The following is a 15,322-nucleotide window of genomic DNA, read 5'->3' on the forward strand; positions in this document are numbered from 1 at the left end:
CTCCCATCTTTAGCTTAGAAAGGACAGCAGCAGATCAGTCTGCAACTTCCCTGGTTGCTGCTAATGACAATACCTACTGATGCTACTCCACACTTTGGGGAATGCAGAGCTAGCCAGGAAATCCAAATGATCAGTTCATACTATGTAAGCAAATGTCTTAAGGAGCAGCAGTTTAAATCAGAAAATTCAGTTATCTGAAACAAATTCATCTTGGCAACTGTCTTCACTGAGAAATGGCTACAAGCCCACATTTTCAAGTGTAGATTTTATTCCAGGTGGTTACTAAGCAAAATGGGTTGGTTTTGTCACTCTTAAAACTACCTGTTGCAACTAGCTGAGGATGCATCACAGAGATAGAGTTTGACAATCCATGGCTGCTACAGGGCAACAGGGGAGCACCAAAAGCAGCTGCAATTCAAGCAGTGCCCTCCTCTTGGCATGTGACTTGGCTGGAATCTCCCTTCTGACACATAGGAAGAGTGAGAGATTAGAAACCTGTCTGTAAGAAATGAGCAAAGCAAAACCACTCCTCAGTCAATTCAACTCAGTGGTAATATGTGAGTGGAAGGGCCTGGGAGCTTAGAATACTCAGGATGGCTTACATCCAGGATCTTTGTTGTAGCCTTCTCTAAAACATTTCCAATTCTGCATGAGATACAGGGAGGCTCCTTAACCAGGTTCAAAGCACAGGTGAGGAGATCAAGTTTATTAGGTCACAAGGAAACATGGCAACATAAGGGAATCTGAAGAGAATGCAAAATATCCATACCCTCCATAAACAAATGGCCATTTAACTAAGTCTGATAAAGCTTGCTAACTCCAGGCTTCTCCTGCTTGTCTGTTGCCAATTTATCCATGTCTGAGTCCATTACAGCCCCAAGATCCAGGCTGTAATGGTCTTGGTCTCTTCTGGAGGCAAATGGATAGGGGCATGTGTTCCCTAAAGAAGGGGAGGAGGGGAAATGAAATGAGTGAATTCTCAGTGCAGGAGCTCAGCACAGCAGAGGAACTTGGCTCACTCTAATGTAGCAAAACACTTCTCAATGGCATCAGCCAGAATTTCATCTACCGAGCATCTTGTGTTAAATAAGAGTGAGTGCTGTTTATTTGGACTCTGTAGCATGTGGGTTTCTGCATACAGAAATGTATAGACTCTAACAGACTATTGAGGAAGCCAGAAAAGCAGACTCAAAGACAGCGATGTGCACTAGACAGTCTAGTGCATCTAATGCTGGAATGCTACAAAACAGAATGAAAGCTGATTCTAAGAGAAGAAAACCCATCTTCCTCCATTATCATCTTCAGTGGTGGTGCCTGTGTCTCCCTTGGGGTGAGCTGATGCTTTATTTCAGATAGATAATTTAATGTGTCATACAAAAACCTGTGAGTCAGCAGCTGAGTGTGTGAGAGGGATACTGACTGTTCTCAACAGATTTGGTTAGTCCTCAGTGTGCATCTCCTTACACTCAGCACGTCCCAGTATTTCCTCTCCACATGTGCTCACACCCCTCCTTCCTTCCAACACAGGGTACACACTGACACAATGTCGAGGAGCCAATTTTCCCAAAAGCCTGCATTTGGGAGCACAAAGGGCACTGAAAGGATTATCTTAGTGCTTCAAAATCTGACTTACAAACTACAACTTCTCTATGAATTTTAGTCCAACCAGGAGTGCAGTGAAGCCTAACAGTCCATAGCAGAAGTGTAAAATTTGTTTTGAGGGGCAGAGAACAGTCATTCATTCATTCATATTTCCACAGGGGATTAGATGAGGCAAAGTCTATGGGAGATGAGCTAAGGTTTGGCCAGCTTGCTGGGACTAGCACCTCTGTTCATGCAGAGAAGGCCACGGCATTCCCCTAAGTCTCGTGCCTTCTCGGAGATGCCACAGGTATTCTTAAACAAAAGCAGTTTTGTTCCTCAGCCGTACGTCTTAAAGGAATCAGCTTGCAAGTGCACCAAACACAGTCACCTTAAAACAGGGCACAAACGTCGCACTGTGCATCCAGCCAAGAACCACTGACAGGTATCCGGTTATAGAAACCAAATGTTTGGAATAAAATAATAAATTTATAAAAACAAGTAAGCTGCAAAATCACCAAGGCACACCCACGGAGCTGGACCGGGCCGCACACTGCGGCTCAACCCAGCTGGGGATCAAAGGATCAAAGCGTGCCATAAGTGCTGAATGAGAGCACTTTGGAGGAGAGAGTGCGGGGAGGGGGCAGGGACAGAAACCTGAGAAGCTCATAGTGCACAGAATTACAGGAGAAGACCATCTCAGACAAAAGAGGAGGGGAGTGCTCTCAACCCTGGAAATTCCTGGAAGCCTGAGGGAACTCACCTGGCAGTTTGGGCCAGGCTCTCTAGAGTTTGGATAAGAGCATTGCCATCATTCTTCAGGCTCTCCAAGTGCTTCTTGTTTGAAGTTATCTGGAACAAAAAGAAAGAACTGTTATCAAAGGCTTAGCAAAAGATTCCTCTCTGTCATTTTTCGAGGGATAGGGGAGAGGGAAACAAGTTACAGCATTTATTACAATTGTAAATGGAATGTGACATTAAAGAGACCCAAGAAAAAAATCCCTTTTACTGAATAGGACTGAATTTTAGGCAGAGACCAGCTAAAATGTCTTGGTTGAACAATATTCAGCCATGTTCTGAGTCCCAGTATGTGCGCAAATTCACACATTGGTCTGCCAATCCTGATTTCGTCCTTAGTATCAATGCAAATACAAGCCTCATTTTAGTCTGAATCCCAGGGAGATCCTGGGGAGGCAGTCATTTTCATTTCTCATTTCAGGGAAAAAATAACCAAGCTTCCACCAGAGTTCAGATCAGGATGTGTGGGGTTTCTCTGAGAGCAGCCAGGTTAAAATCACTGTGAAGTTAACAATTGTATATTGAAATTTTTCTTGCCATCTCATCTGTCAATACGAGTATTACTTGCACAGGACTGTCATCTACAGAGCAGGGGGCTGAGTGACCAAAGCTACGTGCCCTTTTTGCATCAAATGAATCCTGATTATAGCTGATTTTGCTTCTGGTGTGGTTTATTACACTAATTTGTAACAACTGGCTTATTGTTTCTCCAGCCTTAAGTAGCAGAACTACACAGCTCCAAACGGCCACACATTTCCTGACAGTTAAGCAGGTGAATGGGAAGGTCACAAGGGACACGACATGAAGCCACAAGCACTGTAGCTCAAATAGACACTAGTGACTTGGCAGCTTGCTGAAGAAGCTCTTGTATCTCAAAAAAATTACTGAAAAAAATGGTTTGCGTGTCAGCTCCTGCTCGCAAAGGTAAATAAATCTTGGCTGGAGACAAAGGAGAAGGGGAGGACCAGAGCAGCTGATTATTTTGATACTGGAGGAGCTAATGCTTGAAACGATGACTTCAAATCCCAAAATCTGGCAAGGACTTTTAAGTTTTAGCATGCTGCTTCTGGCCCTGTTTACCATTGATCAAGCATCTGGGCAATACGCCTTCACATCTCCCTCTTAAATCACAACAGAAGCTGTATTTACAGCTGCCATCCCACCATAATTTATCAGCAGTGATTCTGCAACAACAGTGTCACTACATCTATAATCATAACATCCTGTAGTTTAGCAGTTACAGGGAACAGGGAGCTGCCTGAAGTAAAGTAAAACATATCCTGTGTGTTGGAAAAAAACCAGTGATGCCATTACCTAAGCACAAATCATTGGTAAATCCTGATTACAGGTTATTAAACCTTTTTACTATCTTGAGGTTTATATCTGACTCTCTCAGTTTATATTTCAGTAATCCACTCTTCTGTATTTATTACCTGTTAGACACAGAAAATGTTTTGTTATCTGGGTTCTGAATGTGAGAACACCACCACGCATAATAGGAGCAATATAAGGGGAAAAATGCTTTCACCACAAGAAATTGCTTTCTGTTCCTAAAGAGTGCTCATGCCTCTACCAAACATTTCCCTACAATTTCTGCAGCTCAGCAGCCACTGCCACATTCTCTACACTTGCCACATTTGTGCCACTTGTTTATCCTGCACACTTAAAAAAGCCACAGGTCATGGGAGAAGGAAAGTCACTAGGACTGAATCATGCTCCATAAAACCACGCGGTCAACAAAGGTTACAGTTATCTCTCATTCTACTACATCCTAATTCTTGGGTGCTGACATCTGTACAACCCTCATAGTCTCTTCACAAAATAGCCAATGGCATCATACACAGAACATTCAAAATATACTCAACTATAAAATCTGGTAAAAAGAAGAAGGTTTAATTCTGAAATGATCTATTTCCAAAAATAACTTAGTCCAACTCAGTCATAGGGTCTGACTATAACCTTGCCCATGTAGCAGCATGCTTCGTGTCACTATTAAGAAAACATTTCTGTGCATACAATGCACTTGAATGGAAAGGATTAAAATGGCTTTATATGCACAAAAATTGTAACAGATAGAAACAGAAATACCCATGAGATCATCTACCCCACCTCTCAGTTAGACTTCACTGTTCAGAGAAGCTTTCAGCCACAAGCAATGGGCTTCTGCAGTAACTACCCATAGGGGCTACTCCCATCTGACAAAATGCTTCAGTAAGACCTTTTCAGCAGTAAAAGTGGTAGCACAAGGAAGGAAAAGATCAGCACAAGCTGCCTGGAGGTTAAAATCACTTAAATTAAGTCTAACCCAAATTTATAATGCATTTTCTTGAGAGCATCAACTAACAGCTTCACACAAGCCAAGGGGTGCTGGCAAAGAACTGGCCTGCCAGTCAGCAGTGCCACTTATACCCACAGAGAACTTGCACAGACGAAACAGGGCTGCACAGGTTTACGCGGGCAGCTGGGGTTTCCCATCTGCTCTCCATCACCAGTGCCCAGAAAACTGCTTCCTATCCACCACCAGGCATCCGCTCCGTGGGCCTGGGAGAGGACCAGCTCTGTGGTAGCAGGAAAACTGCAGGTTGAATACAGGGTGAGCTGTCAGCAGCCATCTCAACCACAGTTGCCTGTGGTTTTGTCATTCCTCCCATGCTGTTACTGCTCTGACCGCTGGCATTTATTTGCCCTTTATCTCCGAGTGGTGGATCTGATTGCTCCTGAGCAATCGGAAGGTCTCTTGCAAACGACAGATTACATCCTGCTTCACATCAGCTCGTGAGAAATATTGTCTGAATCACTGTTCACCTTTAAGATGAAACTTTACCCATGTTTCTTATTTAAAAAGTGTTCCATTTTCATCTTAATTTTATTCCATAGATTATAATAAGTAATGATGGGACATAAAACCATCATTCACCAAAATTTGAGAAATTAATGTATTTTTTACTTTGTTATCTTTTTCTTCTACCCAGCATTGCTGTGCCTTTTATCCACACCAGTCTTGTTCTCATTAATTTGGAATTTTAACAACTAGTTTAATGATCTCTTGTAATATTGCTGTTTGTTAGGACTGGCTACAACACAGATTCAATGACATAATCAATAGCTATTCCTTTAATTAAAAATGTAATTAAATCTCAGTTTAGTTGCACACTCACTGCAATTTAACAAGAATGTCAAAATTACTCTTCTTTATTAAGACCACAACCATTCAGCAGTTTTCCTCTCTTCAGTCCTATTAAACAAGGATGAGCCGTAAGAAATGCAAGAAATAGTTGATATGTAAACTTCAGTGTTTCCTAAAATTTAGGAAAACTGTTCAGCTATTATGGTGCTGCTAAAGATGAGTGCAGGAAATGAAACAATACAAAACACCAGCTGGAATATTGACTTCACTAATAAATTGAGGAGTTTTGCATTCTTGTGCTAAGAAGGGACTTTTGTAATTCAAATTTCAAGAAAGCATAGAAATTTAGGGGACAATTATTTTTCTTAAGGTTGGTTTCATAATACTGAACTGCTTTCTCTGATTAGTCATAACTCACGCTTTGTAATTTACAACTCAGATAAATGACCTAAGCACTAAACTACTTTCTCACCATTTTGAAGAGAAAGAAATGCTCCTTCTCTATTGAGGTTTCAAGTAACCCAAAAGCTTGATGTCTGTGACGTAAACTGAGAAATAATGGAAAAAGAAGGAGTTTTTTATTTGAAACTTCTTGGTTGGTTGAGGAAAGGTTTTTGGGAGCATATGTAGCTGCACCCTCAAGTGTTATCTTCTCAAATAAACAACTGCTGAGATGTTTACCATTTGCATGCTCAACAGATGCTTTTCTACAAGCCACCACCATGTCTGTATATACAGACACAAGCAAGACACCTCAAATGCTCTTTCTCACAAACTGTTTTCTTCTCTTTCCCAAACACACCTATTTTAACCTCATAAAGTGATGCTTCCTTGCTTTTTCATAAATACTTAATACAATCAAGCTAATTACATTTGCAGGTACTCAGTTCTTGCTCAACTTTAGTGACACTGGCTGAGAGCACAGGTAACACAGGAGCTGCTATGGTTTATCAGAATCATCAGATGCTTGTAGGTCCAATGTTGGCATCACTTAAATATTGACACATGCTGTTAATAAAGTATCACTTAGAGCCTGTTGGAGGCTTTTCTGTGAATGGAAATTGTATCTTTAGCTAATACTCCAGTAAAACCAATCAGCAGTTTATTTTTTCTGTGGACTAACTGGGACCCTATGTAAGATATGAAACATAATTTTAAAAACTAAGGTTTCAGACTAAAAAAATTAAAGAACTAAGCACACTCCTGTTGCCCTCTAGACACTATTTCAAAGAATGTCTTCACAGTAAGTGCTGTTCCTGCAATTTTAAATATGCATCTCAGACTTCTCATTCCTACTTCCATCTTTGACTGGCTGAAGGCACTGTCAGTAGGAGAGCCTTTCATCCCCAACCAAAGCTGCTGTTTCAAATGTCATCTAGGCTGGTGGTGACTGAAAGTTGATGGCTATTCACAGCTGCTTAGTGTGACCTTATTCCCATTTTTTAAGGAACAAATGTCACGAAATATAGTGGTGTCAAAAATATTGCTATAGCTGATGTGACAGCCCAGCAAATAAGTCAATGGGATGGTAACTTCAGAAATGAAGCACAATGCCTGGGTTGGAAGAGAAAACCTTCTAGTATTGTGACCCATCTTATGTCTATCCCAGGGCATTTAATGGTACTTTTCCTCCCAGGCTGTCAGTGCTGAGCTATTCACAAGCATTGCAGTAATCAAATAAATCATGTCACTTGGTTTGTCACTCACAACTCATGATGACATGGCCAGAAATATGCAGCCATTCCTTCTCAATGGAAGAGCACAATAACCAAGCAAATACTGCAAAGAGAGTCACTCAGATGAACTAAAACTAACAGATCCATTGGCTGTGGACTTACTGAATATAAGCATTTATTTCATTATAGGTTGCTCTCCAAACATATACACTAAGCTAGCAGTGCCTGGAGGAAGTATAACAAATGAACTCCTCACTTCCCATGACAGATCAAGTGGATCTGTCACTTCTGTAGGCCTGCACATTTACTCTTACAAAGTAACATAAAGTAACGTTAACCTCTGCGTAATGAAGGGCCAGACCCAATAAAGAATTTGGAGCCTATAAACTGGAGGCTGTAATGATTATGTTTTAATCATCAAACCTCAGAGAGGAATCCCAAGCAGAGACTGAGATACCCGGACAATGCACGGGGAGTGCGTAGTTGCCAAAGGGCAGGGAAACCTGCCTGCTGAGAGTGAAGTTACCCAAATTCGCTCTCATTTTTGGAGCTCAGATTGCTAACATAGCAAACAAAAACTCACAGTCCAGACAGTGAAGATCACAACTCCAAGCCTTTTCTCAGGCTTGGAGGCCCCTGTGCAGCTGGCTACGGGCCCCTGTGCTGTCCCGTAGTCCTCTCCCCTTTTCTAGGCAAGTGAAGGTCACATCTTTGTCGCTGCAGCACCGTTTCCACTGGATGGACAGAGGCAGGGAGGTTTGGATGGTTCCCATGCAGGGAGTGAATAACACTGGGACTTGGCAGGGAGGCAAGAGGCAACACGGCTCTGCAGGTTGGAGAAGTTAAACATGAACTCTCATTTACCAGGGAAGCAGTCTAGTATTAGGTCAATTTTATATCTGTGGCAGAAATTTTCTAAAAGATAAAAGCAAAACAACTAGAACCAGCAACGAAATTCCCAGATAAATACACTGGTCTTTTGTGAGGTGTTTAATCTGACATTAGTTAGACGTGCTCTCAGCAGGTACATGGGATAGGACCCTTTAAAGTGCTAAGGCACAGTCCATTTACAGGTTGTTCGGTGAAAATTAATGGTAACTCTTGCCAGGCCATGCTAGTGTAGGACAGTGTGCTCACAGATACATTGTACACTCACTAGGATGGTCACAAGTTATTTTTGCTCTCCATAATGTATGACAGCTCATTCTAAAAGGGTAAAAACCTTCCTGGCATTGCCTCCTTGCTCTACTCTCTTTTCTACACATGGTTCAGCTGGAGAGAGACACAGAATATGTGTGTGGGAAGAACAAATCAAGTAGGACAAGTTATATTTATGTTACTAATTCCTAACTCATTTGAACAGGCCTGAGCAATGCTGCTGGACCATAAAAACAAGCAATGAAAGTTACAAAAGCATGAGTGTTCCAGGTGTGCTTTGGCAAGCACACTGCAGTCAGGGATTGCAGACACCCAATTACAAAGACTTTGTGGCCTTCAGATCCTGCAAATACATGTGAAAACAAGCAGGTATCTGTGACCAAAAAAAAAAAAAAAAAAAAGAAAACACACACTACATCAGACAGCTTAGCTCTGATTTTAGAGTTCAAAAATCTTTTTTTTTTTCCTTTTTATGGATAAAATTCTTGTTGCACTGAAGTCAGCAGCAAACTCCTTTTGATTTTGATAAGGCCAAGATTTCATTCCATGTGTTTTGTTTTCTTCTAATTTGTATATGTGTAGGCAGGTTTATTCTAAGTTCAAAGCAATTCCTACCGGTAACTTGGAACCGTCCCAGTTTCCCGGCAGTCTGAAAGCCACACTGTCTCGAGGACTATTCACAGAGAGACAAGGAATGTCTCCCACATGCTACATAATTGTTAATTGATTTTGGATGTTTCTTGACAACTTCCACTTTGAGGCTATTCTCTGCCCTTCAGCATATACGTTTTGCACACAGAGACATGCTCTGTGATTGTTGTAAAATTGTAAAATTACCAACTCTAAGGGGCATTGTCTGAGCATAAGAGAAGACCTGTAAAACCGCAGGGTAATTATTGAACAGAAGACTGCTCTCTGTCTTGATTTTTTTAAATTTGGTTTTATTGCAAGTAGTGTTCTCAGCTCACTTTCAGGAATTTAAGATGTCCTTATAATCCAGAAAATATCCATTATTGCAGTTTCCACTCTCTGTCATGAGGTGAAAATATCTGACTTAGGAGAACTGGATAGGGCAACCTCTTCACATCCATTATATAACCAGCTGAGCACAACAACTTCAGGAGTCCTGTCTGGCAAAACATGTCTCAAAGGTACTACAGAGGAGACTTCCACACAGGGTTGCAGTGTTGACAAGTTATGCATGCTCATAAGCCAGCCCAACATCAATATAACATAAAAATAACCACTTGCCATCCTGTTGCTGGTGATCTCATCCACAAGCACAGGTTCCTCTGTCACCTGTGTGTCAATAACTCCCCTGAGGTACCACTTCAGAGTAGTTTCGCTCTCTGTCCAGACCATGATCCCAGCTACCTCAAACATCAGCTGTAGCTAAATAGGGTCACATACTAAGCTGACACAAAACTTGCAAGCCCCTGGGATCCCTCTTCCATGGCTCCCAGGCAGTTTGCCTGTCCTCACCTTGCTGGATCTGATGAGACCATCATCCTCCAGGTACATCTTACCCTGATGGTCTCTTGTGACTTCCTCCTTACAAAAGGAACAAGGAAATCCACTGGAATAATTTTTTATTGCCACAGTTCATATCCTACATTTATGTTCCTTTAGAAGCTGTTACAGAGGTTCCTGCTTGTTTTGGACCAAAAAATCTAAAAGCAGTTATAAACAAACACAAAAACAGATTCTTTCCTTATCTAGACTTCCCCTCAAGTTCATCATTCTCTGAATCTCTCATATTGAAATATCCTTCATAATTTTTCTTTCTCTTAATCAGCTTTTCTCCTAAAATTTCTTTTCTCCTAAAGTTTCTGACAAGTAACTCCCAATACCTCTTAAATGTTGATTCCCATAACTCTTTTTCCAGTGACATTATCTTTTATGACCTAATTAGTTTGTTTTGAGTTACATTGAACTTTCATTAATGTGCTCCAAGGGTTAGGGATGGCCTTCCTTTTATGCACATTTTCTTTTCATGTTTATCTAGTACTGCTGAACCTAAATCTTTCCTAACATATTTCTTGCTATGACAATTCATGTAATTCCAAACATTTACACATTTGTAAGGGTAAGAATCATTACCACAGACAGCTCATCTTCTTGCTACTAGGAAAGTCAGTGACACCCAGAGCATACTGGAAAGTGCTTACCTTTAAATGGTAATTACCATACAAAAGAAGTATGCAAGCAAATTTTCAATGTAATAAATGCTGTTATATATAAGGACACAAAACCTTGAGCAGCCATGCAGTGATGCTCAGGTGAAGTGGGCAAACCCCTAGGAATGGTCAAGAAGTTGTAGTTTACTGAGGAATTTTAGATTTAATGGATACAGCCTCCAAAAAATAATATCTCCAACCTGACATTGTTTCTTGTCCTGCTTTAAAATGTTCCTCATAAAAATAGAAGACAGAGTGATGTGCAGGGATGCTGTCCAAGTTGTCCTTTTACAGATCCACTGGTGCAATACAAGTCTGATCAAGTATGTAAAATCCATAACTTCCCCTGAGTAGAACGTTTATACGGCATTTATCAACTTCTATGGAGGATGAAACAAAATTAGAAGGCTCATGCTCACATTGGTCATAATCTGGACTCGAACACAAGATTCCAACTAAAAATCTCTACAATTTGGCTTAATGAATTGGATTTATCATTCCAAGAAAAGCAGGAATATGATGAGTTAAATTAAGAACTAACACAGATTACGAAAAATACATCCTTAAAGAATAAAAAAAAGCAGCAAAATCTTGTTAGAAAAATCATGTTGAACTATGATTTTGATTAAAGCATCAAACATTAGTTTCTTTCTACTCCTTATCGACTTGGTTTCTATGGACACATAAAACTTGGACATAGAACCCTTGAGGTTTTCCTTAAGCACCAAACAGGGATAGTCTTGCACATACTGGGGAAAAAAAAAGATACAAAAAATGCTCTGAAGATTTTTTTTATTGGGGGAAAAAAGGATCAGTGTATTTATGCTTTATGTAAAATGCAACTAGGAATGTAAATGACTGAACAGGGATATAAGTCTATAAAACACCAATTTCTGAGGAAAATTTGGCTTTATGTAATGGTTCAATTTCCATAAAATTGTAAAAACTGTCATAAAAACAAATGGACTTCTGAAATCGATGCTTGCTTATTGTCATGTGACAGATGGCTCTGGCTGCCTGACAGAGAGCAAACAGCCACCTAGTTGCTCCTCACTGACCTCAGAAAGAATAATTTTGGTCTGCTCACTTTTTTATTTAACAAGCCCAGTTGCATTTAGGTATCTTTACAGAAGCTAGTAAGTCATCCATGCATAATTACATAGGGGAGGTCAAAAGGAAGTAATAGTGATGAGCCCAACAGATGACACAGCTCGGCAATCCCAATAGTATTTCCCATAGTATTGCACTATGGGAAATTACAGTGCACTGAAACACCAAATGAGTCTGGCAATACTTTTGTGCCCACAGAAACAATGAATTAGGACTCTATAATGAAAACAACAGTGATAGTCATTGGGAATGATACTGCCCTCGAATTATGAATCAAATAAACAGGTTGCAGGTTTCAGAACTGCCAGTTTCACTGTACAACCCGAAGCAAAACATCTGTCTGTGTGAAGAGAACATATTTCTCACTGCTGACCACGGCAGTACTGCTTTTTTAGACAGCTCCTGTATCTGTTCATAATCGTACTGGGCTCCCAATACCCAAATACCAGCACAGTGATAATCACTGGGGGATGGCTCAAAAAGTAAACACATTCCAAACAAGTGGGTAAGTACCTTCCTCAGGAACGTGAGTCCACAGTATGCCAGCCACTGGAATAAAGACTTTTCATTCTTGCTGCTTTCCAAAATTAAGAGCAGATCCCATATTTGTTTCTCTCCCCTCCCCCATCAGTGTCATTAAAGAGCAGCCATTGCAGATTGAAAACAATCATCAACCAAAATACCAGCCCAAATCTGCACTTAACACAGACACATATATACTTACAGACACACATATACTTACAGACTTACACTACTTATTCCAAATAAACATAGTAAGATTTAACACAGAATGAATGATTCAATAGGCCAAGTTGTGAGTAAGCATTCACAGCTACTTCAGAGGTCATCCTCCCTCACTCCATCTCACACTGTAGATAACCACAAGTTGTCAGTACGTTCAGGTGTTGGTTTTCAACACTTGCCTTTTCATTAAGGTGTGTTTGGACTCCACATGCTTCAACCTCTATGAGCCCCAGCTGATCTAGTGACATCAAGAAACTAGTGATTTGATAATTTCACATCGATTTTCCTCTCTCTACCTTAACTCACACTTGGCTTACTATCAGTTTTACTGAGGACTGTCAGGAAGAGGTTCCTGGGGTAGCTTTCCTAAGCTTTCATCATTTCATTGAGTTGTAGCTCCTGGCAGCCTGTCTATAAGAGAAACTCTTGCAGCTGTCTCCAACATAATACCATCTTATTGTCCTTTATAATAGTATTTCAAAATACAGATGAATGTAAGCACTTCAGAGTTTTTTCACTGTGGCTGCAAAAACAAAGGGGCTTTAAGACAAGGTTGAATGATTTACAGCAGAAACTTGCAAAGAGAAGATAAATCACCTTTTTCTCTAACACAGGGCTGTACAGTCATTTTCATCTTTTATCAACTGCCATTTTCACACATGCATGAAGTGCTCTTATTATGCTAGGGAGCAAAAAGGATCACAATCTTCAACCTGGCAGTCTTCTATCAACAATAGAAGAAAAAGATACAAAGACCTTGAGTCCAACATGATGTCACTAACTGGTGGCATGAATGGCAACATATTGCTTTTCTGTTAATAAGGGAAGTCAGGGAATACCAATGCTCATTTTATTTAAGGATAAACTCAAGGAGCTGGTAACTCATGCCCGACAGTATAAAAAGAAGGGTGATGTATAACAATTCTGCATAATACTTGACAGCAGATGGAGAGAGGAGAGTAAGACTTGTTTGTGCATGTGGTGGGGGCATGAGAAGGACAATTCTGTCCCAGTGCAACTGCCCAGCTGTGATCACCAAAGTGGCACAAAGCAAGGAAGAACATATCACAGTGTCAAAAAACAAATGTAGAAGTTATAAAATATGTGTTAAAATTGTTGATCCTTTTCGCGCAGAAGGCTCTGTCTGAACACGTTACCACAGATACTGCAGCTTATCTTTTCCACTGTGTAGTTAAACAAATTTTAGCTAAATTAGAATAACACAATTAAGTAAAGAGTCAAACAATCACAGGTACTTGAGCTAAAGCAGTTTAAGAAATTATCAGCTTCTTAGCTAGAATGTGAAACCTGCACTCACTGAATGGCAGTGTTATATGGGCTGGCTTGAACCACCACTGTTGGTGATTTACACCAATCTATTTTACTCCATGCTGTAAAAGACTGGGGAGCCCAGAAAGTTAGCTGTGTTATCTCAGGAGAGTAGCATTAATTTCCAACAGAGCAAGCAACAGCTTTCTCAACTCCTTTGCCTTGATGGCATTGTGATGGATGTCCTAATTTTAAAAGCTCACTAAATGTTAAACTTCCAAGCAAGAAATTGATATCAAAGGATAGTTGCTACCCTATTATTTTTTAATGCGTCCTTATTTTTAGAAAACGTGTTTGAATTGAGATTAGTTACATCATCAGTTATGTTGTCCAAAGGGGTTTAGTTGGGTTTAGTTGCTGTGGTTAAAAAAAAATCAAAAAAAATCACTGCCTCAGCTGTTTGATCCATTTCATTGCCAGCAGTTCCTGTCCCCAAAACAGGAAGGGGAGAATAAGATCCCTGTTTTCATCTCGCTCTTGTTCACAACTTAGCTTGAACAGCCAATGAAGGTGGGCCTGCATGAATGCTGGGATCAGACAGGTTTCCAGGTCTGTTGAGTGGGGACAGCAGAGAGGCAGGACAGCAAAGGGAGGGGGTGGCAGACCAGGCAGGGCTGCAGACTCCACTGCAGCCAGCATCTCAGAGCCTTTAGCATGAGCTCCCAGACTTTTGTCATTAAAAGGTGGAGACAAAGAGGTGAAAAGCTGAAAACTTTCAGCAAAGAAGTCCACAGAAAAGGCGGAGTCTGTCACATAAACACAAAATCTGCTGAATTTCCAAAGAAGAAATCCTTTTTCCTATAGGAAGTAAAAAATTTAATTTGTATCAGAGAGCATTCTCTGGAAGCAAAACTGACTGTTTCTCTTTGTAACTCTCTAATACAGCAGAGACTGACCTTTGCATCCTCATTTTGATGTTTATCTTGAACAAACAGCCTAGAAGTCAATGTCTACTGAGAAAAAATTAGGGAAGTGATTTTTCTCTAGAAGTGCAGAGCAAGTCCTAGGGAAAACATTTATTAAATATGAGTCCAGCAGCTGTGGGTGAATGTTAACCAGCTTTGTGATGCCATGTTTATCTGGCTATGAAATGCCTGCTGAGACAAGTTAAACTTCAACCTTGAAATACACGATTCAGTCTTCCAGGGGTAGGAGAACAAACATTTTATTTTATACGTGCTTCTGCTTTTTGCTTTTATCTCGTGGGTGAATGTAGCGTTCAAGGAATGGATATGACTGACTAAAGGCAATGCTATTGAATGCAAGGGTTCTGACAAACTGTGCCCACACAGACGGGCAGTGAACTTGACACCCAGCTTACAGCACCTCCCCTTGTGCAGTCCTGGCTTCAGCTGAACAGACAGTTGTATGGAAATGTGTACAAACCGGCTACCGGCAGCCCAGCTTTCAGGTATGATCTGATCAGGCTGTGAACTGGGTATTTTTTCCTCTCATTTTCTCTTTGACTATGGGAAAAAAAATCATAAAGTACCATTATCACACAGAGGTACTCATAATAAATATGCACAGGTTAAAAATAAAGCATTTTTAACTCTATAAAGCACTTCATTTTCTTTCAGAGGTTTCAAGTTTAAACTCCTCAGATATTTTTGATGATGAGC

At 40.5% G+C, this 15,322-nt stretch overlaps 1 protein-coding gene across 12 annotated transcripts in view; it reads right to left on the minus strand.

Annotated features, from left to right (window-relative positions):
- Positions 1 to 15,322, minus strand: part of ULK4 (unc-51 like kinase 4) — a 227,206-nt gene that overhangs the window by 1,013 nt on the left and 210,871 nt on the right. For 8 of the 12 annotated variants that reach the window (XR_010434258.1, XR_010434260.1, XR_010434256.1 and 5 more), the window contains 2 exons: positions 2,345 to 2,433; positions 770 to 940 (listed from right to left, as the gene is read on the minus strand). Coding sequence is in view for 4 of the 12 variants with exons in the window: in XM_064670861.1 (XP_064526931.1) it covers positions 2,345 to 2,433 (89 nt within the window). In the remaining 8 variants the exon portion in view is untranslated. Of the gene's footprint in view, positions 1 to 769; positions 941 to 2,344; positions 2,434 to 14,840; positions 15,167 to 15,322 lie in introns of those variants that run through there. The other 4 variants (XM_064670861.1, XM_064670850.1, XM_064670841.1 and 1 more) reach the window with 2 other exon arrangements.

The sequence above is a fragment of the Pseudopipra pipra genome, chromosome 1 (genome assembly GCF_036250125.1).
Source record: "Pseudopipra pipra isolate bDixPip1 chromosome 1, bDixPip1.hap1, whole genome shotgun sequence".
In the NCBI taxonomy this organism is placed as follows: Eukaryota; Metazoa; Chordata; class Aves; order Passeriformes; family Pipridae; genus Pseudopipra; species Pseudopipra pipra.